Source organism: Tamandua tetradactyla, chromosome 7 (assembly GCF_023851605.1).
Source record: "Tamandua tetradactyla isolate mTamTet1 chromosome 7, mTamTet1.pri, whole genome shotgun sequence".
Classification (NCBI taxonomy): Eukaryota; Metazoa; Chordata; class Mammalia; order Pilosa; family Myrmecophagidae; genus Tamandua; species Tamandua tetradactyla.
The window spans coordinates 32276647-32303851 of record NC_135333.1 but is presented as its reverse complement, the minus strand read 5'-3'; the positions used below and the strand labels follow the sequence as shown (position 1 = coordinate 32303851).

At 37.4% G+C, this 27205-nt stretch overlaps 1 protein-coding gene across 1 annotated transcript in view; it reads left to right on the top strand.

Annotated features, from left to right (window-relative positions):
• ENTHD1 (ENTH domain containing 1) overlaps window positions 1–25198 on the top strand; it is a 321748-nt gene extending 296550 nt beyond the window's left edge. The window contains 2 exon segments of the mRNA XM_077168183.1: window positions 23748–24259; window positions 24261–25198. Coding sequence (XP_077024298.1) covers window positions 23748–24259; window positions 24261–24350 — 602 coding nt within the window. The 3' untranslated portion in view covers window positions 24351–25198.
• The last annotated feature ends 2007 nt before the right edge of the window (window positions 25199–27205 follow it).

The window sequence follows — 27205 nt, the reverse complement described above, 5'->3', positions numbered from 1 at the left end:
GTTCTTGCCAGCGCAAACAGGCAAGAAAAAGAAATAATCTACAAGTTAGAAGGAAAAAAGTAAAACTTTTCATTCACAGATCACATGATTGTGTGGAAAATCCTAAATACTTGCTACAAAAGCTACTAGAAACATTTTTACTTAGCAGGATTGTAGAATATGAGGTCAAGCTACAAAATCGATTGTGGTAATTTACACCCACAACAAACAAACGGAAATTGAAATTAAAACAGCAGTACCATTTACAATAGCATGAAAAACATATAAAATTTGTAATTAAAGACATGCGAAACCACTACACTGAAAACTACAAAACATTTCTGAAAGTGATTAAAGGAGATGAATAGTGAGATATACCTTGCTCATTGGAAGACATAATGCTAAGATGCCAGTTCTCTCCAAATTGCTCTGTAGGTTCAGTGCAAGTCCATTTCAAATCAAAATCCCAGAAGTCTTTTGCTGGGAGAATAGAAATTGACTAGATGAATCTTACATATACATGGAAATTCAAAGGATCTGGAATAGCCAAAACACTAATGAAAACTAAAGAATAAAGTTGAAGGTCTCCCTCTACCTGATTTCAAAACTTAACATAGACCTACAGCAATAAAGACAGTGTGGTATTGTCATGAGGACTGAACAAGTAGATCAATGGAACAGAGCAGAGAATCCAGAAATAGACCCACACCAGTATGTTCAATTGATTTTCAACAAATATGCTGAAGCAATTCAATAGAAAAAGAAAAGTCTTTTCAACAAATGGTGCTGGGGCACTGTATGGTATCCATTCAGTATCACACCCATAAATCAATTGAAAATTGGTTGCAGACCTGAATGTTAAAGATAAAATCATAAATCTTCCAGAAGAAAACATAGGAAGAATATCTTCATGACATGAGGAAAAGCAAAGATTTCTTGGACACAGAAAGGAATAACCATAAAAGAAAAAAAGTAATGTCATCACAATTCAAAACCTCTGCTCATCAAAGATATCATTAAGAAAGTGAATAAGCAAGCCCAGATTGAGAGAAAAGATTCACAATACACATATCTGATAAAGGACTAATATTCGAAGTATATAAAGAACTTCTTTAACTAGATAATAAAATAACAGCTACCCAATTTTCTAAAAATGAACAAAAGAGCAGATAGCTTATGAAGTAAGACAACTAGCTAATATGAGCACATGAAAAGTGCTCAGCATCAGTGGTCATCAGGGCAAAGCAGGTGAAAAGCACAAAGATACTATCTTAACTCCCCAAATTTCTAAAATATTGGCAAGGATATGGGTTAGTTGTGGGTGCTCATGTATTTTTAATGGAAGTACAAGATAGTAGAGCCACTTTGGAAAATGGTTAGCATATTTCTATAAGGTTAAAAATACAACTCCTCAGCAAAGAAAGTGCTTTGTCCTGGAGGAGAGGAAAAGTCACTTAAGCATTCTGAGTCTATTAGCAAGGCAACAGAACACAGAAAAATCCTTCATGGCACTACTAACCAAGGGGAGTGGAAACATCGAGCCTGTGGGGGAGAAAATCAAAATCTGTTGCAACCTGCTACACCTCTACCTTGGGATAGAAACCTCTACAAGGGCTATCTAATTTCATCCTCAGAACATTCCTGTTAAGTAAATATTATCACACTCATTTTAAGATGGGGAAACTGGGTCCCAGGATCACATAAGTATCAAGTAGTAGAGATTGTATTTAAGCCGGGCACTCACCACTAATACGATCTGTCCTGTTCGTTTCATGGACCAGAAACAGACAGATGTATACAAAATATACATAATAAGTTAGAATGAGTCTTTTAAAAATATTTTTAATATGATAAATGGTGTTGGGAAACAAAATTACAAATCCTCTATGATTCAGCAGGTCCACTCCTAGCTATTTACACAAGAGAAATGAAAATATATGTTACAAAATTCTCTGTATAAGAATTTTATAGTAACTTAAAAAATGCTTTTATTAGTAAATCTTAACATACAAACATACCATATGTGGTTTATAATCAATGGCTCACAATATCATCACACAGTTCTGCATTCATCACCATGATCATTTTTTCAGAACATTTGCATCACTCCAGAAAAAGAAAAAAGAAAAAGAAAAAACTCATACATACCATATCTCTTACCCCTCCCTCTCACTGGCCACTAGTATTTCCATCTACCCAATTTATTTTACCCTCCTCCCCTCAATTATTTGTTCATTCTAAATCCATGTTTTTTACTCATCTATCCATACCCTAGAGACAAGGAGCATCAGACACAAGGTTTTCACAATCATGCAGTCACATTGTAAAAGTCATATGGTTATGCGTTCATCTTCAAGAATCAAAGCTACTGGAACACAGCTCAATAGTTTCAGGTACTTCCTTTCAGCCACTCTAATACACCATTATCTGAAAAGGGATATCTATATAATGCCTAAGAACAACCTCCAGGATAACCTCTCGACTCTGTTTGAAATCTCTCAGCCACTGAAACTTTATTTTATCTCATTTCTCACTTCCCCCTTTTGGTCAAGAAGCTTCTCTCAATCCCTTGGTGCTGGGCCTGGCTCATTCCAGGATTTCTGTCCCATGTTGCCAGGGAGGTTTATACCCCCGGTAGTCATGTCCCATGTAGGGTGAGGGAAGGCAGTGAGCTCACCTTCCATGTCAGCTTAGAGAGTGTATAAAGAATTTTCTTAGTAACTTTATTCCAAATGGCCACAAACTGGAAACAACAGGTGCATGGATAAACAAATTATGGCATATTCATGTAATAGAGTTTTTTTCAGCAGTGAAAAGGAACAACTATCGATTCATCCAGCCACATGGATGAATCTCAAAAACACACTGAGTAAAAGAAGCCAGACGTTAAAGATTAAATACTGTATGATCGATTCCACTTATAGAAACTTCCAGAATACTCAAAACTTATCTCTAGTGATAAGAATAAAAACAGGAGTTACCTGGGAACAGGAGGTAGGAGCATGAGAGAGATCCCTGGGGTGCGAAAATGTTTTGTCTGCTGGGGGATGTGTGTTAAGAAAAAATGCTCTGTTTTTATAAATAGTTTAAGGCATTGATAAATGTTGTAATATTGGCCTTTGTATTTAAATACCAGAATTAATATTTAATAATAATTAATATTTCTCTCAAATCATTGCTTCATATTTAATTATTTAATTGCTTGTTACATTACTAATTCTACTAATTCTGCATTTATTTCTTTAAAAATTCTTTTGGCCCTTAATTTCTCCTCCCAGTTTTGTTAACAGACTGTTCTGGTTTGCTAGCTGCCGGAATGCAATTTACCAGGAATGGAATGTCCAATCTGAGGCATCCAGGGAAAGATACCTTGATTCAAGAAGGCTGATGAAGTTCGGGGTTTTTCTCTCCCAAGTGGAAGGGCACATGGTGAACACAGTCAGAGTTTCTCTCTCATCTGGAAAGGCACACAGTGAACATGTCAGGGTTCCTCTCTCATCTGGAAGGGCACATGGTGAGCCCGGCATCATCTGTTAGCTTCTTCCCTGGCTTCCTGTTTCATGAAGCTCCCCAGGAGACATGTTCCTTCTTCATCTCCAAAGGTCTCTGGCTTGTGGACTCTGCTTCTCGTGGCTATGTTGTTCTGCTCTGCTCTCTCTGAATCTCTTTCTTTCTCCAAAATGTTTCCTCTTTCATAGGACTCCAGAAACTAATCAAGATCCACCCAAATGGGTGGAGACACACCTCCAGCTAATCCACTTTAACAACCACTCTTGATTAAATCACATCTCCAGGGAGACAGTTTAATTACAGTTTCAGACATTTAATACTGAATAGGGATTAGAAGAAATGGCTGCCTTTACAAAATAAGATTAGGATTAAAACATGGCTTTTCTCGGGTACATACATCATTTCAAACCAGCACACAGATTTTATGTGTGTGTATGTGTGTGACATTGATCATTTAATAAGATTTATTGAACATTCTTAATAAAGAGGTGAAACACAGTATTTCTTTATTAATAAGTTAAAACCAAATCATTTCTGTATTGATTATTGAGGACATGGCCTGGTTCCATATCTAAAGGTCCCAGTTTGAAAGTTGCTTAGTTTTCCAGAAGAAACAGCCTAAGGCTGATGGGGTTGATGACAGAGCTCTTAGTCTTAGAGGGAGATTATAAATTAGATGTCCCTAAGCCTCACCATAAGGTCCAACTAGGGCTAATATTTGGCTGAATTGCACAGTAGCTTAGACTCCAGGCCTTGGGACCAGCCTGCCTGGGTTCACAGTCCTGCTTCTACTGAATGTGTGGCCTTAAGCAAGTCCTGGAACCCATACTTGTGTCAGTGTCCTCATCTATAGACACAGATAACGACGACACAACTGCATAGAGCTTTAACAGGGATAAAATGAGTTAACAAATGTAAACTGTTTAGAATAGGGCCAGATATTTGTTAACTAGGAAATAAAAGTTTGTTGTTTGTACTCAAAGGTGCATATTTTTAGTCTCACTTTTAGAACTGTAGGACATCAGTCCCCTCCTAATTCTCAAAATTCTCTGATTATTGGCAGAAGTCCCCAGGGATTTCTCATTATTCTCAGGAAGAAGTAAACTCCTGTCTTTCCAGAAAGTGTATTCCAGGTAGAAGAATAATAGAGTGTGATGGAGCAGAGAGGTTTATTCTCCATAGAGCAGCCAGCGTGACCTAATCACATGGTGCTCCCTGCTTAAACCTTGAATCACTTGCTTGATCCAGCTTCTGCCTCTCTTACCAGCGTGACATTCTCCATTTGTCCAGAAAACTAAATGGCTTCACCACCTTTGCACGTTTTATTCCTTCTGACCAGAACCCTCCTCATCAGCGCCTTCCCATAGGCTGTTCCTACTTATCCTTCAGAACTCAGCTTAAACATCACCTCTTCAAGATTTCCTGATACCTGGGTTACTTCATATCTCCCCAGCTGTATCCTATCTTAGTACCCTATAATTTTCCTTCATAGCACTTATTGTGCTTTGAATTAAATAATAATTTCATATGCATTTAATTATTTAATGTCTATCTCCCCATCTGGAACATCAACTTCATGAAAGCAGGGACCAGGCTTGCCCTATTTGCTATAATACCCCCAACACCATTCACAGGTATATGCACATAGTGGATACTCCATATTTAAAGAGTAAAAAAACTAAAAGGAGCTCAGTAAAGCAGAAATGGAAGGTGTGTATGAAGACATGAGAGAAGAAAAGACTGGGAAATTCAACCAAGACAGAGGAGGTGGAGTTGTGTGTGCCAGATTAAGAAGTTTGGGCTTTATTTTAAAGATGATGCAAGTCACTAAAGGCTTTAAGCCAGAGGACCAACCTCACAAACATGATTTTAGAAAAAGAACTCTGGCTGGAATGTGGAGGATCCATTTGGAGGGGTTGAAATGGGAAACAGGGAGATACTTAAAAAGCTGTTGTAGGGGGCAGTGCAGACTTGGCTCAGTGGCTGAATTCTTGCCTGCCATACCAGTGTCCCAGGTTTGATTCCCAGAGCCTGCCTATGCCAAAAGAAAATTTTTTTAAAGGCTGTTGTAGGAAGCTAGGTGGAAGGTGGGAGATAACAGAGGGTGAGAGAGAAGGACATACCCAGGACTCCTGGGTGAAACATGGTCTAGGGGAAGTGAACTGAAATCCAGACTACAGAAAGAATGAGAGTTACCTTATCCTGGAGGCCTGGAAGGAAGGAAGAGAAAGGATTTGTAAGAAGTGGTTGCTTCACGGACATTTGCACACCAATGTTTATAGCAGCATTATTTACAATTGTCAAGAAATGGAAGCAGCCCAAATGTCCATCAATAGACGAGCGGCTAAACAAGCTGTGGTATTACATACGATGGGATATTATGCAGCTGTAAGACAGAATAAAGTTATAAAGTATGTAACAACATGGATGGACCTTAAGGACATTATGCTGAGTGAGATTAGCCAGAAACAAAAGGACGAATAGTGTATGGTCTCACTGATGTGAACTAACATTAATGAGTGAACTTGGATGATTTCAGTTAAGAACAGAGGTCATCAGGAGATAGAAATAGGGTAGATATTGGGTAATTGGAACTGAAGGGATACAGATTGTGCAACGGGACTGATTGTAAAAATTCAGAAATGGACAGCACAATACTACCTAATTGTAGCACAATAATGTTAGAACACTGAATGAAGCTGAATGTGAGAATGATAGAGGGAGGAGGCCTGGGGGCGCAAATGAAATCAGAAGGAAAGATATACGATAAAGACTGAGATGGTATAATCTAGGAATGCCTAGAATATATTATGATAGTGACTAAATGTACAAATTTAAAAATGTTTTGCATGAGGAAGAACAAAGGTATGTCAATAATGCAAAGTGTTGAAAATAAATGGTAATTAATATTTTAAAACTTTAACTTATGTGTGAGATTAAACCAAAAATATTTATTTGGTACAAAATTTATATTTCGACTAGTGTATTTCCTAATATAACTTCTCTGGACAGCTTAATTGAACACCATAAGTACGTGGAACCTTGAGTAGGACATGAGATTTTGTAGGTTTGACCAGAGTGATGCCTCGATAAATCCCAGAGTGATTTGAACAGTGAATAAAAAACTATTGGCAAAGTTTCTTGGGGGAATGGCGAGAAAGGGGGAAAATTCAACTTCCCAAAGTGGAGAATTCTTGATATTCTCATAAGCACTGGGGATAATGAAGGAAGTAGGCTGAGTCCCCAATCTTGGGGTTTGTTCATATGAACATAACCCTGCAAAGGATAGGCTAAGCCTACTTAAAATTAGGCCTAAGAGTCACCCCCAAGAGAACCTCTTTTGTTGCTCAGATGTGGCCTCTGTCTCTCAGCCGACACGACAAGCAAACTCACTGCCCTCCCCCTTTCTACGTGGAACATGACTCCCAGGGGTGTGGATATTCCTGGCAATATGGGACAGAAATCCTAGAATGAGCTAGGACTCAGCACCAAGGGATTGAGAAAACCCTCTCAACTGAAAGAGGGAAGAGAGAAATGAGACAAAATAAAGTATCAATGGCTGAGAGATTCCAAACAGAGTCGAGAGGTTATCCTGGAGGTTATTCTTACACACCTTTTTAGTTAAGGCATAACAGAGAGGCTGGAGGGAACTGCCTGAAAAGAGCTGTGTTTCAGTAGCCATGTTTATTGAAGATGATTGTATAATGATATAGCTTTTGCAATGTGACTGTGTAATAGTGAAAACCTTGTGTCTGATGCTTCTTTTATCTACCTAATGGACAGATGAGTAAAACATATGGATTAAAAATAAATAAAATAAATTTAGTAAATTGAAATGCTAGTGATCAATGAAAGGGAGGAGTAAGTGGTATGGTATGTATGAATTTTTTTTGTTTTCTTTTTATTTCTTTTTCTGAATTGATGCAAATGTTCTAAGAAATTATCATGATGATGAATATACAACTATGTGATGAAAAGAAAAGAATGTTCATATTGTATGCTGATTGGTTTTATTAATAAAACTTTTTTTAAAAAGTTAAGAGAAAAAAAGAAGTGGTTGTTTCTATGAAGAGACTCATTCTAACATTAGAACTCTTTGGAGATAATGAGCTGGCAAATAAAAAAAATACTTGCACACTCATTTTTTAGCAGATTTCAGATATTAGGGAAACTAAAGCAGCCACCAAATGCACCTTAATTTTTTTATTGAATGAGAGAAACCACTTTGCTGTAGGAACCTTGGATTTAGTATTTTGGATACTAAATAGCTCTATTCCTAGAACAGCCATTCCTATTGCTCCTTAGTTTAAAATTTCGGTTATTTATCTGTAGCTCAAACTGTTCTTTTAGGTCATAAATATTTCATCACACACTAAAAACAAAAGGAAAAAGAACTAGTAGGTGCTTAGAAGTCAGATTGGACAGCAGGCAGCTTTCATGTTCTCATTAGCTACAATTACAGTAAGTATATTAGATTGCACTGGGCTTTACTTTCTAACTTTTTGGAGAAAAAACTCCATTCTAAAGTTTCTCACGTTGGGATCATGGTAGGAAATTCTTATTGGCATTGTCTTTTGTTTCTATCTTTTTTTAATGGACTTGGATAATGGTTGTTCTGTATAGCTATTTTTCAATTCACCTTTGCTAGTGAAAAAAACCAAACATGACACACACAAAAGACACATCAACCATGCCCTTTTCCTTCTTGTATATAAAAGGCTTCAGAGCCAGAATGATCAATAATTCTTTTCTAAAGGAAATGGAGGAAATGATAGAAAATAGGGCTGCAAGCTGTCCCAGCTAGCCCTGAGCTAGCGGTTACGATGGCTCAGAAACACCGTCTCGAAGGAAACCCTCAACACCCCTCCAGAGAAGCCAGCAAGCAAAGACACACTGATTTGATTTTTTTAATTTACTGAATCAAAGTTAGGCTTTATAAGTAAGTGAGAAAATTTACCTTTAACCCAATAATCCTATTTTCCCAATGAAAATCTAGCATAACTGAGGCAAAGACTTATCAGCATTTCTCTCTAATGTTATGCTATTCCTGCATCTATTTCTTTTATGTAGCTTATTCATAATAATATTAAAAACTAAAACTCAGATGTTACATTTTTTAAAAATTGAGGTATAACTCACATGCCATAAATTTTACCCTTTTAAAGTATTACAACCCAGGTTGCACAGGTGGTGCAGGGGTAGAATGCTTCCTTCCATGCGGGATACCCGGGTTCAATTCCCAGACCATACACCCCACCTCCCAAAAAGTGTTTAAAGTAATACAGCTGTGCTGGTTTGAAAGGAAGTATGCCCCCTAAGAAAAGCCATGTTTTAATTTAAATCCCATTTCATAAAGGTAGAATAGTCCCTATTCAATACTGTATATTTGAAACTGTAATGAGATCATCTCCCTGGTTGATGTGATTTAGTTAAGAATAGTTGTTAAACTGGATTAGGGGACGACATGTCTCCACCCATTTGAGTGGGTCTTGATTAGTTTCTGAAGTCCTATAAAAGGGGAAACATTTTGGAGAATGAGAGATTCAGAGAGAGCAGAGAATGCTGCAGTACCACGAAGGAGAGAGTCCACGAGCCAGTGACCTTTGGAGATGAAGAAGGAAAACACCTCCCGGGGAGCTTCACGAAACCGGAAGCCAGGAGAGAAAGTTAGCAGATGACACCTTGCTTGCCATGTGCCCTTCCAGCCGAGAGAGAAACTGTGACTGTGTTCGCCATGTGCCTTCTGACTTGACAGAGAAACCCTGAACTTCATCGGCCTTCTTGAACCAAGGTATCTTTCCCTGGATGCCTTTGATTGGATATTTCTATAGACTTGTTATAATTGGGACATTTTCTCAGCCTTAGAACTGTAAACCAGCAACTCATTAAATTCTCCCTTTTAAAAGCCATTCCGTTTCTGGTATATCGCATTCCAGCAGCTAGCAAACTAGAACAACAACCCAGTGGGGTTTTTTTTAATATCTCAGAGTTGTCCAACCATCACTACTACCTAATTCCAGAACATTTTCTTCACTCCAAAAAGAAACCCCATACCTATTAGCAGTCACTCCTCATTCTCTGCTTCCCACAGCCCCTGAAACCACTAATCTATTTCTGTCCCCATGGATTTGCTTGTTCTATGTGTGGCTGTTTTAGTTTGCTTGGCTGCTCAAGTAAATACCCTGAAGTGGGTTAGCTTAAACAATGGGAATTTATTAGCTCACAATTTTGAGGCTGCAAAAGTCCAAATCAAGGCATCATGCTTTCTGCTTCCTGAAGACTGGTGTTCTGGGGCTGGTGGCCGGTGATCCTTGGTCCCGGGCTTCTCTGTCACATGCCAGTGAGCATGGCAGCCTCTCCTAGCCTCTCCCTTCTCTCCTGGGTTCTGCTGACCTTCAAATTCTTGACTCCCATGGCGGTCTCTCTGTCAGAGTTTCATTCTGCTTTTAAAGGACGCCAGTAATAGGATTAAGACCCACCATGAGCAACAACCTTAACTGAAGTAATTTCATCGAAAGGTCCTGCTTATAGTGGGTTCACACCCACAGGAATGGATTAAACTTAAGAACATATTTTTCTGGGATAATACAACTCCAAACAACCACAATGGCCTTTTGTGCCTGGCTTCCTTCACTGAATATAATGTTTTCAAGGTTCATCTATATTATAGCACTAGATGAATAATAGTTCATTTTATGGGTGTATCGCATTTTGTTCACCATTCATCAGTTGATGGACGTTTGAGTTATTTCTAGTTTTTGGCTACCAAGAATAATAGTATTATGCACATTCATGTAAAATGTTACACTTTTCTACCACAGAAAATAATCCAAATATTTTAATTAGCTTATATAGCTTAACGACCCCCATTATTTAGCAGCAGAAATATTGAGAAAGATGAATTGAAGAATGAAAAAAAAAATCTGTTCTACAACGAACTGTTTAAAAATGTTTAGTTCATCAAGTACCTGCTGCTTTATTGAAAAATTATAAATAACATTTACAGGTAATGGGAGTTTAGAAATATTTCCAGAAACTTATTTGTCATTTCATTTTTTCAACATAGTTCTTCTAAATCCTTTTAAATTTAAAATTGTAATATAATTAACCTGTCTGCTATTATCCATGAGTATAAGATGTAGACATGTTAGAACATAACAACACTTGGAATAATTTTATCAGCACCATTTTCAAGAAAGCATAACGTTAATTGGCATGCATATATTCATGTGAGATTTTTAAAGAAAGTAATTTATTGCAGCTTGTTTACAACCTTTGCTGCATTTCGGCTGTCGTGAGTAGACTCTGTGAAGAGGATGAATGCTAACCAGATGCCCGAGTAGCTTTTGTCGTGAGCGAGGGAAGGTCAGCGAAATGGGCAGCAGAGAGGCACCCCACAGTGCGCCTTAAAGCGTACAGTGCAGCTGGGCAAAGTTTGGAAACAAAAAAGAAATTGGTGTGCAGCAAATTAGAGATGAAGTGGGTTTTTTTATGAGCAAAAGCATCATGTAGTCTATGAATCAAAGCTACAAAATTGTAAACAATGATAAGCTATTTTGTCAGGAGTTGTAGCCACAAAGCAAGAGAAAGATGGGCATATTGTAAAAGCAGTGGTCCTCAAACCTTGGCCTGCATCAGAAACACCCGGAGGCTTTTTGCAATCTCAAAAAGGCTTCTGATTCAGTAGGTCTGGGACAGGGTCCATGAATTTCATTTCTAAGAAACTCCCACATGATACCGCTCCTACTGCTACTGGTGCTGCTCCAGGGACCACATTTTGACAACCACTAGCATAAAGTTAAATACCAGTTTTTTTTTAGTCACTTGAAATGTCTGTATCTAACAACAACTGTATTATCTTTAAATACATAAGACAACTGTATATAAATATTTGACTCAAATATTGTTTTCTTCTTGGCCTACTTAAAGGTTTTAATAATTCATTCTTTCTGCCAAGAGTAAACTCAAACTATTATTTCTAGAATAACAGAATAAATAACTTTATAGTCTAACAAGTATTTTTTAGATCTTAGAGTCTGAGCTTTTCGTCACTGAAAGGACATAATTCTGCTATCTGATTCCTGGATCTTGCATGAAACATTCCTGCCAAATGGTCATTCAGGCTGCACATGAGATGCTTAATTATCGAGAAACCGCCATTTCCCAAAGCAGCTCATTTTATATGTGGACAACCATGACCGTTAGAACGTTCTCTTTTCTGAGTTGGGCTATAATCAGCTTCTCTGTAACCTTCACCTATTCATCCTAGTTCTAACTCATGTATGACATGAGAAATAGAAGGTGTTATCACTAAGACTTTGTGGCTATCTTCAAATAATTGAAGCTAGCCTCTCACCTTCTCTCCCACTGTATCTCTTTGGATAAAGATTAGCAAATCCATCAGCCATTCCGTATATGATAAGATGTCAAGTCCCCTCACTACCCTAGTTGCCTGCCTTCTAAATTTTATACCTAGAAGGTAACATAATTCTATAGCATAGTAAAAATAATTATAATACAATGCAATAGTGTGGACATATTGTGTAGTGGTTATGCTTTGATATCAAAGAGATTTGGATTTGAATCCCATCTCTGCTCCTTTTTAAAGCCTTGTGATCTTGGGAAATTTTCTTAGCATCCTTGAGATTCCTTTGCCTCAAATAAAATGGGGTTATACTTTTACTCCATGTGTTATTGTTGAGGGTAATGCTAAATAAAGAGGATTAAGAGACCGATATTTGAAAAGTGAGTGGTTAAATCCCTAGATAGCTCTTCCTCCTCATCAGTTGAACAGTGGCCCTCCACACCCACTGACACCCACCACCCTTGGCTAGAAGTCTGGAGAGTTTTCTTGAGATAGTATAAGGAGGCACTCTGAGGACGCCAGGCCCCTTTCCCTACTGGACTTCCATAACACTGGTAGCCAGATCTTTACCCTCTATGCAGGAAATAGGAAAATGCATCTTTTAGGAGATGTAGGAAATAGGAAAATGCATGTCTGTTTGTGTCACTGCTTTCAGCTCTTCTGGGTATATGCTATTGCTGGGTCATAGAGCAACTCAATATTTAGTTTCCTGAGGAACAACCAAACAGTCTTCCATAGTGGCTGCAGCATTATACATCCCCACCAGCAGTGCATAAGTGTCCCAGTTTCTCCACAGCCTCTCCAACATTTATAGTTTCCTGTTTATTTAATAGCAGCCATTCTTATAGGTGTGAGGTAGTATCTCATTGTAGTCTTGATCTGCATTTCCCTTATAGCCGATGAAAATGAGCATCTCTTCATGTGCTTTTGAGCCGTCTGTATTTGCTCTTCATAAAAATGCCAATTCATACCTTTAGCTCATTTTATAATTGGGTTGTTCTTTTGGTGTTGAGTTGTATGATTTCTTTGTATATACAAGAAATCAAACTTTTGTCTGATATGTGATTTCCAAATATTTTCTCCCATTGGGTTGGCTGCCTCTTCATCTTTTTGACAAAATCTTCTGAAGTGCAGAAGCATTTGATTTTGAGGAGTTCCCATTAATGTATTTTTTCTTTTGTTGCTTGTGATTTGGGTGTAAAGTTTAGGAAGCTACCTCCTATCAGTTGGTCTTGAAGATGTTTCCCTACATTTTCTTCCAGAAGCTTTATGGTGCTAGTTCTTATATTTAGATGTTTGATCCACTTTGAGTTAATTTTTGTGTAGGGTGTAAGATAGGGGTCCTCTTTCATTCTCTTGGATATTGATATCCAGTTCTTCCATGCCCAATTATTGAAAAGACTAATTTGTCTCAGTTCAGAGGATTTGGGGCCCTTGTCATAAATCAGTTGGTGGTCTATTTTTGCACTCTCGATTCAAGTCCATTGGTCAATGCTTCTATCTTTGTGCCAGTACCATGCTGTTTTGATCACTGTGGCTTTATAATAGGTTTTAAAGTCAGAGAGTGTTAATCCTCCCACTTCATTCTTCTTTTCTAGGATGCTTTTAGCTATTCAGGGTCTCTTTCCCTTCCGGATGAATTTGGTAACTAGCTTTTCCAAGTTTTCAAAGTAGGTTGTTGGAATTTTGATTGGTACTATGTTGAATCTGTAGATTAATTTGGGGAGAATTGACATCTTAACTATATTTAGCCTTCCTGTCCATGAGCAGGGAATGTTTTTCCACCTGTTTAGATCTCCTTTGATTTCTTTTAGCAATGTTATGTAGTTTTCTGTGTACAAGTCTTTTACGTCCCTAGTTAAGTTCATTCCTAAGTACTGGATTCTTTTAGTTGCTATTTTGAGTCCTTAACTGACTCCTCAGCTAGGTCATTACTTGTGTATAGAAATGTTACTGATTTTTGCACATTGATTTTATACCCCACCACCTTGCTGATTTTGTTGATCAAGTAACTTTGCTGTAGATTTCTCAGGATCTTCCAAGTATAGTATCATATCATCCGCAGATAATGAGAGTTTTACTTTTGCCTTCCCAATTTGGATGTCTTTTATTTCTTTGTCCTGCCTGATTGCTCTAGCTAGAACTTCTAGCACGATGTTGAATAATGGTGGTGACAGTGGGCATCCTTATCTTGTTCCCGATCTTAGGAGGAAAGCTTTCAGTTTCTCTCCATTGAGTACAATGCTGGCTATTAGTTTTTCATATAGTCCCTTTGTCATATTGAGGTAGTTACCTTTCATTCCTATCTTTTGGAGTATTTTTATCAGAAAAGGATGGTGAATTTTGTCTAATGTTTTTTCAGCATCAATCGAGATGATCATGTGGTTTTTCCCTTTCAATTTATTTGTTAGTTGTGCTTTATATCATTAAATTGATTTTCTTGGTTTGAACCATCCTTGCATTCCTGGTATAAACCCCACTTGGTCATGGTGTTTAATTCTTTCAATGTGCTGTTGGATTCGATTGCTAATATTTTGAGAATTTTTACATCTATGTTCATTAGGGAGATTGGCCTATAGTTTTCCTTTCTTATAGCATCTTTAACCCGGTTTTGGTATTAAAATGATATTGACTTCATAAAATAAGATAGGTAGGGTTCCTTTTCCCTCAATTTTTTGGAAAAGTTTGAGCAGAATTGCTGTTAGTTCTTTTTGGAATGTTTTAATAAAATTCCCCTGTGAAGCCCATCTGGACCTGGGCTTTTCTTTGTAGGAAGATTTTTGATGACTGATTGAATCTCTTTACTTGTGATTGGTTTGTTGAGATCTCCTATTTATTCTTCAGTCAGTGTAGCTTGTTTTTGTGTTTGCAGGAATTGTCCATTTCATCTGAGTTGTCTAGTTTTTTGGTGTATAGTTGTTCATAGCATCTTCTTATGATTTATTTTATTTATTCAGAGTTTGTGGTAACACACCCCTTTTCCTTTCTGATTTTGTTTATTTGCATCCTCTCTGTTTTCTTCTTTGTTAGTTTTACAAGTGGCCTATCAATTTTATTGATTTTCTCAAAGAACCAACTTTTTATTTTATTGATTCTTTTTATTGTTCTTTTTCTCTCCCATTCATTTATCTCTGTTTTAATCTTTGTTATTTTTCTTCTACTTGCTTTGGGGTTAGTTTGCTGTTCCTCCATGTATGTTATTAAGTCCTTGGTTTTTGCTCTTTCTTGTTTTTTAATATAGGTATTTAGGGCAATAAATTTCCCTCTCAGCATAGCCGCATCCCATAAGTTCTCATATGTTTTATTCTCATTTTCATTCATCTCCAGATAGTTACTGATTTCTACAGCGATTTTTCTTTGACCCACTGATTGTTTAAAAGTGTTATTTGGTCTCCATATATTTGTAAATTTTCTTGTTCTTTGGTGGCTGTTGAGATTCAGCTTCATTTCATTGTGATCAGAGAAAGTGCTTTGAAGAATTTCAGTGTTTTTAAATTTATGAAGACCTGTTTTGTATCCCAGCATGTGATCTATCCTCGAGAATGTTCCATCAACACTAGAGAAGAATGTATATCCTTCTGCTTTGGGATGCAGTGACCTATATATGTCTGCTAGGTCTAATTCATTGATCAAGTTATTTAATGTCTCTCTTTCCTTGTTGATCTTATGTTTGGTTGTTCTATCTATAGAGGAGAGTGGTTTATTGAAGTCTCCTCCTATTATTGTTGAAACATCTATTGCTCCCTTTAGCTTTGCCAATGTCTGTTTCATGTGCCTTGGGGCTCCTTGATTGGGAGCATAAACTTTTGATTGTTACATCTTTTTGGTGAATTGACTCTTTAATTGTATGTAGTGTCATTCTTCATCTCTGATGATGTCCTTACATTTAAAGTCTATTTTGTCTGATATTAGTATAGCTACTCCTGCTTTCTTTTGGTTACAACTTGCGTGGAAACTTATTCCATCCTTTCACTTTCAATCTATTTCTATCCTTGTATTAAATCTCTTGTAAGCAACATATAGGTGGATTATGTTTCCTAATCCATTCTGCCAATCTGTATCTTTCAATTGGTAAATTTAGTCTGTTAACATTCAAAGTTATTACTGAAAAGGCATTTCTTGAATCCACCATCTTATTTTTTTATTTTGTCAGGTCTATATATTCTTTTCCCTCTTACTCTTTGTATTCTTTAAATTACCCTTAGTGATGCTTTTCAATTCTGTGCCCTCCTCCAGACCTCCCTCCCCTGTCTTTTTTTTTCAACTGACAAAACTCCTTTTAGTATTTCTAGTAGGGCCGGTCTCTTGTTGACAGGTTCTTTCATGACTTCTGTGCCAGCTTGAAGAGGTTTATATACCCTAGAAAAGTTATGTTTTAATCGTAATCAACCTTGTGGGAGCAACGGTTTCTTCTAATCCCTATTCAGTACTGTATGTTGGGAAACTTTAACTAGATTATCTCCATGGAAATGTGACTCAATCAGTGTGGGTATTAAACCTGATTAGGTGGAAATGTGTCACCACCCATTCCAGGTGGGTCTTGATTACTTTACTGGAATCCTACAAAAGAGGAAACATTTTGGAGAAAGTGGGAAATTTGGAGAGAGCAGAGAATGACAGAGCCACGAGGAAGCTGCAACATAGAATGCCACAGAACCACGAAGCAGAGAGTCTACCAGCCACCAACTTTTGGCAATGAAGAAGGAAAACACCTCCGAGGGAGCTGGAGAGGAAGCTAGCAGATGACGCCATGTTCACCATGTGCCCTTCCAGCCAAGAGAGAAACCCTGACCATGTTCACCATGTACCTTTCCATTTGAGAGAGAAACTCTGGACTTCATTGGCCGTCTTGAACCAAGGTATCTTTCCCTGGATGCCTTAGATTGGACATTTCTATAGACTTATTTTAATTGGGACATTTTCTTGACCTTAGAAATATAAACTAGCAACTTATTAAATTCCTCTTTTTAAAAGCCATTCCTTTTTATGTATATTGCATTATGGCAGCTAGCAAACTAGAACAACTTCTTTGTCTGTGAAAACTTTAATCTCTCCCTCAGTTTTGAAGGACAGTGTGGCTGGGTATAGAATTCCTGGCTGAAAGTCTTTCTTTTTCAGGATCTTGAATATATCATACCACTGCCTTCTTACCTCCAGGGTGCTAGTTGAGTAGTCTGAATTCAGTTTTATTTGGTTTCCCTTGTATGTAGTAGAATGTTTTTCTCTTGCTGCTTTCAGGATTTTCTGCTTCTCTTCGACATTTGACAGACTGATTAGTATGTGTCTTGGGGAAGGCCTATTTGGATTTACTCTGTTTGTAGTTCGTTAGGCTTCTTTGACTTATATATTCATGTCCTTTATGAATGTTGGGAAGTTTTCCCCCATGATGCCCTCAATTACTCTTCCTAGCCCTTTACTCCTCTCTTCTCCTTCTGAGACACCAATTATTCTTATATTTGTGTGCTTTGTTTTGTCTATCATTTCCCTGAGATCCAATTCAAATTTTTTCCATCTTTTTTGCCATTTGCTGTTTTGAGTCTTCGAAATCAGTTATCCTGTCCTCCATATCAGTTATTCTTTCCTCTGTCTCTTCAAATCTGGTGTTGGTGTCTCTTGTATGTTCTTTATTTGGTCAACAGTCTTTAATCTCAGTGATATTCGCTATTTTTCTATTTATTCTTTCAAATTCCTTTTTATGCTCTTCTACTGTCTTCTTGATCTCCTTTATGTCATTTGCTATCCCACTTGTTTTACTAAGCAGAGTTGTTTGAACATCTTTGATTAGTTGTTCCAACATCTGTGTCACCTCTGGTGTTTTAGTTTGGTCATTAGGCAGGGCTCTATCTGTCTGCATTGTGATATGCTTAACGATCTTCTGTTGTCTTCATGGCATGTAACTATCTTGATTGATTTACTTTGGGAGTTGATTTCTTTCAGTAGGTTGCAGGATGGTTGTACAGCAGGGAGCAGGGTATGAGGTGGAGCACTCAATGTGATGATTTGTTTCAGGGCAGATATAGGTGCAGGTTGGGGATGTCACAATGATGCTTGTAAATGTGGGTGCCCAGTGGCCAGGGAGGATGTAGCTGTGCGGGTGCACTGGTCTGGGGGGTGTACACTGATGTGTGCTCATCTAAAGCACAGGACCCTTTGTGCACATGAGTTGAGCTGTGGCAGCAGGTTGGCATTATGCCTTGTGAATTGGGGGGAGATGTGACCCAGCTGTTCAGGTCAGCACTTTCTCAGAGCTGGAAAATATGGCTGAGGGCTGTGCAAATATGCGGTTCTAGGACTGCTGTCAAGTCCTGTTCCCAGAGCTGAATGATGTCATTGGGGGCCCGTGCGCATGTGTGCATGTGTAGGCCTAGGAGTGCCATAAACTGATCTGCAGAGCTGGGGGGGCGGGGTGAGACTGTGCAACACTATGGGCGTGGGGGCATGGGTAGCCTGGGTGCGGAGGTTAGTGCATGCAGCCTTTATGCACTGGCAACAGCCTGCAGGGAACAGGGAGGAGGAGGTAGTGCTCAGGAGGGGTGCAGGAGAGGTGGGTTGGGGTGCACTTGGGGTCGGAATGTGGGGTGGATACGTGCACTGGGGGCTGGTGGGTTGGGGGCTCCTGGAGTGCAGGGAATGGAGTGAGTGACAAGGTTCGGGTGCGTGGGTTGTGGGCCAAAGTCTGGGGGCTGCACTGGTGAGGGTAGCATGCCCAAGGAACATGGACTGGCTTACTTCCTAGTTCCCAGCTCCCATCCGTGCACTCCTGCAGGCTCCGTGGCTCTGCTTCAGGCCCCAGCTTTCTGCTTCACAGTTCCTCAGCCTCTGTAACCAGGGTGCCCTATGAAATGCAAAGGGCTCTCCCAGGTCAGCCACATTCCCCAGTCACTGCCTCAGTCACCCTCCTGTCCCTTATCTACCTTTTCCATGGAGCAGGGCTAATCTCAAGCTACTCTATTCAGCCATCTTCCTAGAAGTCTTACCATAATTTTTAATACAAAATGCTAAGATATAAAAATTTTAAACTATGTAATGGCATAACCTTAAATGTATAAAAGCAAAAATTGCCAGAATTACAAGCAAAAACTAATAAATCTGAAATTAATGGGAAGAGTTTAAACACCTGTCTCAGTAAATAAGAAATTAAGTAGACAAAGATAATCAATAAGAATATAAAAGATTTTAATAACACAATTAATAAACTCAATCTAATGACTTATATGGAACCCTCGCCCAACAATTAGAAAACTAAAAACAAATTATAAATTGTAAAACACTGAGCACTATGAAAACTGCTAATTTAGGAACCATTCTAGCCTTCTGTAAGTAAATATCCTTCTCTTTCAAGCACTAATATATTTAAGTGAAAAAAAAATCTACATTTTCCAGCTTCTATTACTAGTTGTGGCCATGTGACTAAGTCCTGGCCAGCAGCAGACAAGCAGGAGTAGCTGAAAACTCACTAAAGGATGATGGAGAACTAATGTAATCTCTCTCGCCTTCTTCGGGATTCCTGGTTAAAACACAGACATGATGCCCGGAACTTCAATACCCATCCTAGACAAAGATATTAAGAATGGAAGTTAGGGGCGGGCCGCGGTGGCTCAGCGGGCAAAGTGCTTGCCTGCTATGCCGGAGGACCTCGGTTCGATTCCCGGCCCCAGCCCATGTAAAAAACAAACAAACAAACAAAATACAATAAAACAAGAAAATGTTTAAAGATGTTTCCCTTTCTTCCTCCCTTCCTTCCTTCCATCCTTCCTTCCTTCTCTCTGTCTTTCCTTCCCTTCCTCCCTCTCTAAAAAAAAAAAAAAAAAAAAAAGAATGGAAGTTAGTGTGAATGACACAGAGCAGAAAAACAGAGGCTAACTCCTGCTTATCTTGGAGCAACCACACTAGCAGTAGATAGCCTACCTCAGGACTTCTTTAAAGTTAGAAAATTTGGTTGAAAAAGTAGGGGATAGCTTTCCATAAGTTGTGTTAATGTTACTACCAACTGAATTCAGTAGCTAATTGATAAAACACACACTAAACGACAAAGAAGTTTCAGTAGATGGGGAGGGGGTATACCACACAAACCATGTTCTTGGATTATGATGTACTGAAGTAAGACATCACCATCCAAAACAAAGGCTTTAGATTATTGTATGTTTTGAAATTTGAAAAGGTATTTCCTAAACAACCCATGAGTCAAAGAAAAATCCATAATGGAACTCAGGAAAATTTAAAACTAACAGAAAATGAAATACAATAAATTCATACAGAAGGAAGTGATAAAACTAAGGAACAAAAAATGTAGTGAAACGGAGGTCTACTTCTAAGGGCAGAAAAAAATCCTATCAGACCAATCCTCCTACAAATAACTGTAACCTCTGGACCAGAAGCTTAAAACAATTCTCAAGAAGCTATGGAAAGTGATTGTCTCTCTCCATAAAAAGCAGACTGTCACTTGGAAGAAAGGAACAAAAGGCTCAATTGGTACTATCCATGGTGAATTAAAGTCAAATAGAAAACCCAAGGTCATATCAGCTTTAAAAACCAGAAGACAATGATAAGAGAACCAAAGCAGGTAGAAAATAAATCAAGAAATCCTGAAAAGACATCCCCAAATTCTGTGCATAAATATGCCTAAATTTCTGACTGACCTCTCAAAATATGCATGAGTAGGACAGTTTCTAAACACATAAGTCTAAAAGAAGTGAACTGAGATTTTAACTGCCATGTACTGCAAGGTAGGCTGAGTTTGTAGTTTTAGTTCAGCCAAGTTAATGCCTAAATTTTTTTTAAATCTATTTTCTTCAGAGAAACAGAATAAAGAGTATCTACAATGCATCATTAACAATGATCATGATGGAATCCACATTTCTTCAATGAATGAAGAAATAGGAAAACAAGTCCCATACTCAAGAGAAAAGGTGATCAATGGCCACCAACCTGGGATAAACCAGATGTTAGAATTAACAGACGAGGATGTTAATAGCCGGGAATTGAAAGTAAAATATACTCATAATAAATGAAAAGACAGGAAATCAACAGAGAAATAGAAATGTAAAAGGGAATTTTATAAAGCTTAACAGTAGCTAATTTTTCCTGCTTAATTTAGCTATTTACATATATTTTAGCTTCTGAAATATCCAGCAAAAGCATTTGTGTCATTTTATATTCACGGCTATGCATTTGGTGTGAGTTAAGAATTATAAAGAAAAGAATTATGGGCCCCATCAGGCTGAAGATAAACAATCCTGGCACCAAGGTTACTTGTTGTAAAACTGTTAAGAAATGCTTATTGTAAAACTGTTCTTATCTGCTTTTTTGCAAAACAGCACCTGTGACCCATGCTCAACCCCCACCCCCCTCATCTTACCCTTTAAAAAGCTTTTGCAAACTTAGGTTCGGGGCTCTCTGTTCCTGCGTGTTCAGCGAGCCCCACACATGTGTGGAAAATAAACCCCTTGCGTGTTGCATGAGAGAACGTCTCTTGGAGTCCTCCTTTGCGTGGCAAAATTCTCAAATTCTTACAGAAACTATAAAAAGTAAGTGGATATTATAAACTATAAAAGGTAATATGTGAAATAAAAAAGTCACTGGAAAGACAGAATAGAAGATCAGAGATGAAAGAAGTCAGTGAACTCGAAGACAGACCAATGAAATCATCCAACCTGAAGAACAGAGAGACAAAGATAAGTATGGGGGCAGGGGGAGCCAGACTCTAAGGGGCCTTTAGCAAAATATCAAGAGTTCTATCACAAATCCAAGAAAGAGAATTTGGGCAGAAAAAAAAAAATTGAAGATTTCTTCAGTGGTGAAATATATCCAGAAAGATTAAAAAAAAAAAAAAAAACAAATTTCAGATTCAAGAAGCTCACTGAACTCCAAGGGAACTACACCTAGACATAGCATAGTCAAACTGTTACATAAACAAGTAAAGAAAAATATCTTGAAAGGAAACAGAGAAAAACACATTAATACAAAAGAATAACAGTTCAAATTTCTAAAGATTACCCATCAGAAACAGTGGAGGCTATATGACAACAAAAACAGCTTTAAAGTTCAAAACAGAAACAAAAATGAAAGCAAAAACATCTGTCAACTCAGAATTCTAGATCCTGCAAAAATATCTTTCAAGAGTGAAAAAGAACTTAAAACAATTTCAGATAAAAGAAAACTAAGAGAATCTATTATTAGAGGACTGCAGAACAATAAACACTAAAGAAAGTTATACAGATTGAAGGAACAGAGAATCAGTTGTAAACAGATCTGCAGGACAGAAATGAAGAGAATTTGCAATGGTAATTGTGCGGGTGGGTATAAAACATTATAATTTCATCTAAATTTCTTTAAAATCCATATAACTAAAACAAAATTGTAATACAGCATTGTGGTGTTTACAGCATGAAATTTTAAACATACAGGACAGGGAAAAGAAGCAAATGGTATCTGAGGAGGTGCAATATTAAATTTTATTTGTTAACATAATAAATAACTATCTATCCTAATTAGTCTGTGAAAGGGTAAGGATGTATTTGTTATAATCCCCAATGCAAATACACACAAAAAATAATTCAAAGAGATATAGCTAAAAGACCATTAGATCAGTTAAAATAGAATTCAAAGAAATCCCAAATAAGTCAAAAAAAGGAGGAGCAGCGGATCAAAAGCCTGAGGGGGCAAACAGAAAAGAAAGCAAATAGTTTTATGATGAGACTATACACAACCATATTGATAATTACATTACTTATTAATGAACAATATATGAAAAGCAGAGATTGAATGGATACCAAAGCAAAACAAAACTATATGCTATCTATACAAGAAGCACTTTAAATAAACAATTTGTAATTAAATGAATGAAAAGAGTTTCTTATGAAAACGTGCCTCCTTATGATCCAGTTTCTAAAAAACTAGACATATACTTTCCTATGATATTCATAGATATTTATCCAAAACCAATTGAAATGTGGCTCAAAAAACAATCTATAAAAGAACATTCATAGATTTATTCATAATAGCCAAAAAAAAAGGAAAAGCTTGGTCCATAAGCAGGAGAATAAACCGTGGTATATGCATACAATGGAATATGACTTATCAATAAAAAGGGACTATTAATATACTCCACAGCATGGATGAACCTCAAAAACATGCTCAGGTGAAAGCAACCTTACACAAAAGAATAAAAGCTATATAATTCCCTTTACATGAAGTTCACGGTCAGGTAAAACTAATCTTTGGTTGAAAAGTATTAAAAAAAAGTGATTGTCTTTGGAGGACTGGATGCAAAGATTGTCTGGGAAAGTAATTAGAATGCTTTCTGGCATGATGGTAGGTCTAAATTACACAGGGGCATATATTTGTCAAAAATGATTAATGGTATACTTGAGATTAGTGCCTTTCATTGTATATAAATTTTATGGCCAAAGAGACGGAAAGCAAATACTGAACTCTGATTAATGATACGCATGCTGAAAGTATAAAGTATACTAATGCCTGCGACTTACTTTGAAATGTATTAATGGTAGGATAGATTAATAGATATATGGTAAATGAGGTATAATAGAATGTTAATTATAGAAAAAATGCTGGCAGAATAGAGTTTTATTCTTTTCTGCACTTTCTCTTAAGTTTAGTATAAAAATACGTTGGGCAGGGTTTGGGAGTCAAGATGAGTATTGATAACTCTTTTAGTTTTATTTCCACGGTATTGTTAATGCTACGCCTACAGCTTTATTCAATTTCCTTTTTTGAGTTTATATAGGCTTCTTGTGAACATTTAACATTTAAAACTCTAAGTAGTTAATTTATGTTGAGACTTTCCATATAGGCTTTTTACAGTGTGAAATTATTTTAGCTATTACTCATTTTTGTAGGTTGCATAACTTTCTCTGTCATCTATATATTTTAGTTTCAACTGTCTCTGAGAGAACATCCTCTTTTTCTACCTTATCTGTGTGGTCTCCTGATTCAGCCTCTCCAGAGAAATCAGCTCATCTCTTACCCCCAGGTTTGGCTGGACCTTCCTGCTGCACTTTATCCCATCACCAGTCTTCTGCCTCCTTTACAGATAGAGACAAGCCAGCCAAGGTTCATCGCCCCTTTGCTCCTAGGGGTCCAGTGTCTTCTGATGAAGAGGAAAATGACAACCTCAACCTACTGGAAATTCTTCCAGATAGCTCAGATTCTGATAAAAATAAGACAAATCATATTTCTAGCAATAATAGGGCAGAATTTTCCACCCAAAGTGTAAGCCACTTCACATGTATGTCTTGTTTTACTTTTCAAACAACCAGAGGCCTGCCTGGGGAGCCTGAATTCAACAGTTCCAGTAAAGTTCTTTCAGGGGAAGTGAAAAGTACCATCATTAGACTGCGTGAAGATCTGAGGCTGGCGATCTAAGACCTCCACGCGATCAGTAGCCATACTGGTGAGCATGAGTGGGACTATTCAGCACATGAGCAAATCTTTGCAGGCTTCCCAGTCTTCTGAAGGTAACTCCAAGCAAATCTAATCATCCCAATAGCCATTTTTGATAGAACGCAGACTTACATTAACCCTTTATAGGTTCTCATTACTATGGCAAAAATGGATGATGGTTCAGTTCTTCCTTGTCAAGTTTTCAAGCCAATAGACTCACTTGGGTAGTTTATTTTTTAAAATAGGAAACATGTCACCTTGGATAATATTTAAAGAATTAAATAATAGTTCACTTGAAACTGAAGAGAATTTAACTCTTCCATGTTCTGTGCTTTACCTGAAATAGGTTAAGTACTAGTGAAAATTGTGGTAAGACCTCAAACTGCAAACAACTATTCCAGAGCTTTTGAATCAGTAGGTGGTTAAGAAGCCCTTTATTTTTCAACTGCATGAAGCGTCATTCATGCAGTAACAAGCCTTTGCCTTAACATACGAGGATTGGATTTGGGGTAAATGTGTCACATGTTCTCTTGTCAAGTTTCAAGTTCTACAAGCTGAGGGCTAGAGATTTTCTTTCCCTTCTTATAGATAGTACATTTGGTTGGGAGTTAAATTGAGACAAGATGAACATGGAACTGGTGTTTTTATTGTTAGGTATATTGCAAAGTGAATTCAAGTGCAAAGTTTTTCTTCTGCTGTTTTGGAAAATAAATTTGATACTTTTCATCTTATATGTCTTTTTAATTCATTAAGGCTGCCTTTCAAATAGAAATCTCTATTATTTAGTGGCAAAAGCTCTAGTTTGGAGATTATATAGACCAGTGATTCTCAACCCTGCCACACATTAGAATGACTAGGGAAGCTTATTTTGTTTTGTTTCATTTGAGAGAATAGGGTAATAGGTTCCATGTTCCCATCACTCAGCTTCAACAATTACCAATTCTTGGCTAATCTCGTTTCATCTACATCCTTCTTCACTGATTATTTTGAAGAAATTTGAGAAACGTTTAAAATATACTAATGCCTACATCCTGTCCCCAGACAAACCAATTGATTTTCATCGTGCAAACTGGTTAAGAAATTGAGTGAACTGTCAGTACAAAGGTCCTAAAAAGGGGGCTGGCAGCCCTCCTTGAGGGATGGCAAAAGGCTGGTGAGGCTGGGGTGAGGTGAACAAAGGAGAAAGTAGTAAGACATTTGATGCCAGAGAAAGAAGAGTAGGGAGTGGTACCAGACGAAATAGATTTTTGAAGAGCACTGTTAGGAAGTTTGGCTTTTCTTCTATGAAATAAAAGTTAGGACAAAGATTTGGAATAAAAATGACATAATACAAATGTGTTCTAAATGATCACTCTGGCTGCTGGGAGGGGGAGGAAGGGCAGAGACATGAGATGAGGCAGATAAGCCAATTAGAAGATTATTGCAATCACTAATTCCAGAACATCTTCATCACCCCAAAAAGAAATCCCATATTGTGTAGCAGTCACTTCCCATTTTCCCCTCACCCCCAAAGTCCCTGACAAACACTTAGCTACTTTATGTCTCCATAGATTTGTCTATTCTGGACATTTACTATGAATAGAATCATATAATATGTGGGTTTTTGTGTCCTACTTCTTTTACTTAGCATAATGTTCTCGAGTTTCATCCATAATATAGCATACATCAGGACTTTATTCTTTTTTTATAGCTGAATAATATTTCATGGTATGTATATGCCACATTTTATTTATCCTTTTATGAGTTGATGGCCATTTGGGTTGTTTCCACATATTGGTCATTATGAATAATGCTGCTATGAATATTTGTGTGAACACGTTTTCAATTCTCTTGGGCATACATACCTAGGAGGGGAAATATTGGGTCTTACGGTAACCCTTATATTTAACTTTTTTGAAGAACTGCCAAACTAGTTTCCAAGGCAGCTGTACCATTTTATCACGAGTTTTGAAACGTAAAAACTTTCATTGTCCTTTTGTTAAAAATATAATCTAATTTCTATCATGAAGAAGTGTAGAAGTGCATTTCTTAAATTTCTAAGCATACTGTACTCTGTCTGATACTCCTAAATCTGTAGTTTTTGCAGGTTTATTTTGTCTCTTGCTTCTGCTAGTTCATAGTAATTGTGTCATGTTTTCTTCTGTACCTGATTTTCTTTAACTATGTACTGATTATGGTAATTGAAAAAGGTTTTGTATAAATAATAGGAGAAGTTTTTGTTTTTGCTTTTGTTTTTTGCTTCTGTCAGGTGCTGATGCACCTGCAAAATGGTTAAGTAAATCAAAGTCATGGCTCGACGTGCTCTAGAATATCCAGGTTAATCTCAGACATAAATTCCTCCTAATGACTGGGTCACTTCCAGTTCATTTTTGCTGCATAACTTTTTTTTTTGCTGATAACTTTTGAGTTCCAGTTTATTATAAGGAGGCTGGCTGTCTTGTTAGACTTCCCACCTTGTGTGAGCCGATTTCTGTTCCTCTCACTTTACAAAGCCATCAAAATGAAAGCTATAATTTACTGGACTCAGTAAATAACTTTAGGGAAAAGTGTCTTCGTGATCATTTAGCCTTCCAGGTCTCTGTCTTGGTTAGTACCTACTCTTCGTGAGGCTCTGTACCAGGCCCAGGGGATTTGCAGTGAACACAACCACAGTCTTCATAGCACTTGAGTTCTCGAGCTCTAGAGGAATTCAATAGATTAATGAATTGATTTTTTTTTTATGTAAAGTGGTCTGGGAAAAGATATTTAGGATTTGACCTTGTCAAGTAGTTCAGGGAAGGTATATCTAAGGAGGTAACTTTGGAACTGAAATATGTGTGACAGTATCATTGAAATAAAGGTCAATGTTGACATGTTAGGAAAATAAACATCTTTATGAAATAAAATAGAGCATAATAAGGATGAACTCTCAAGGATGGCATCTTGGTTGGCTTTCTTCATACATCTGAG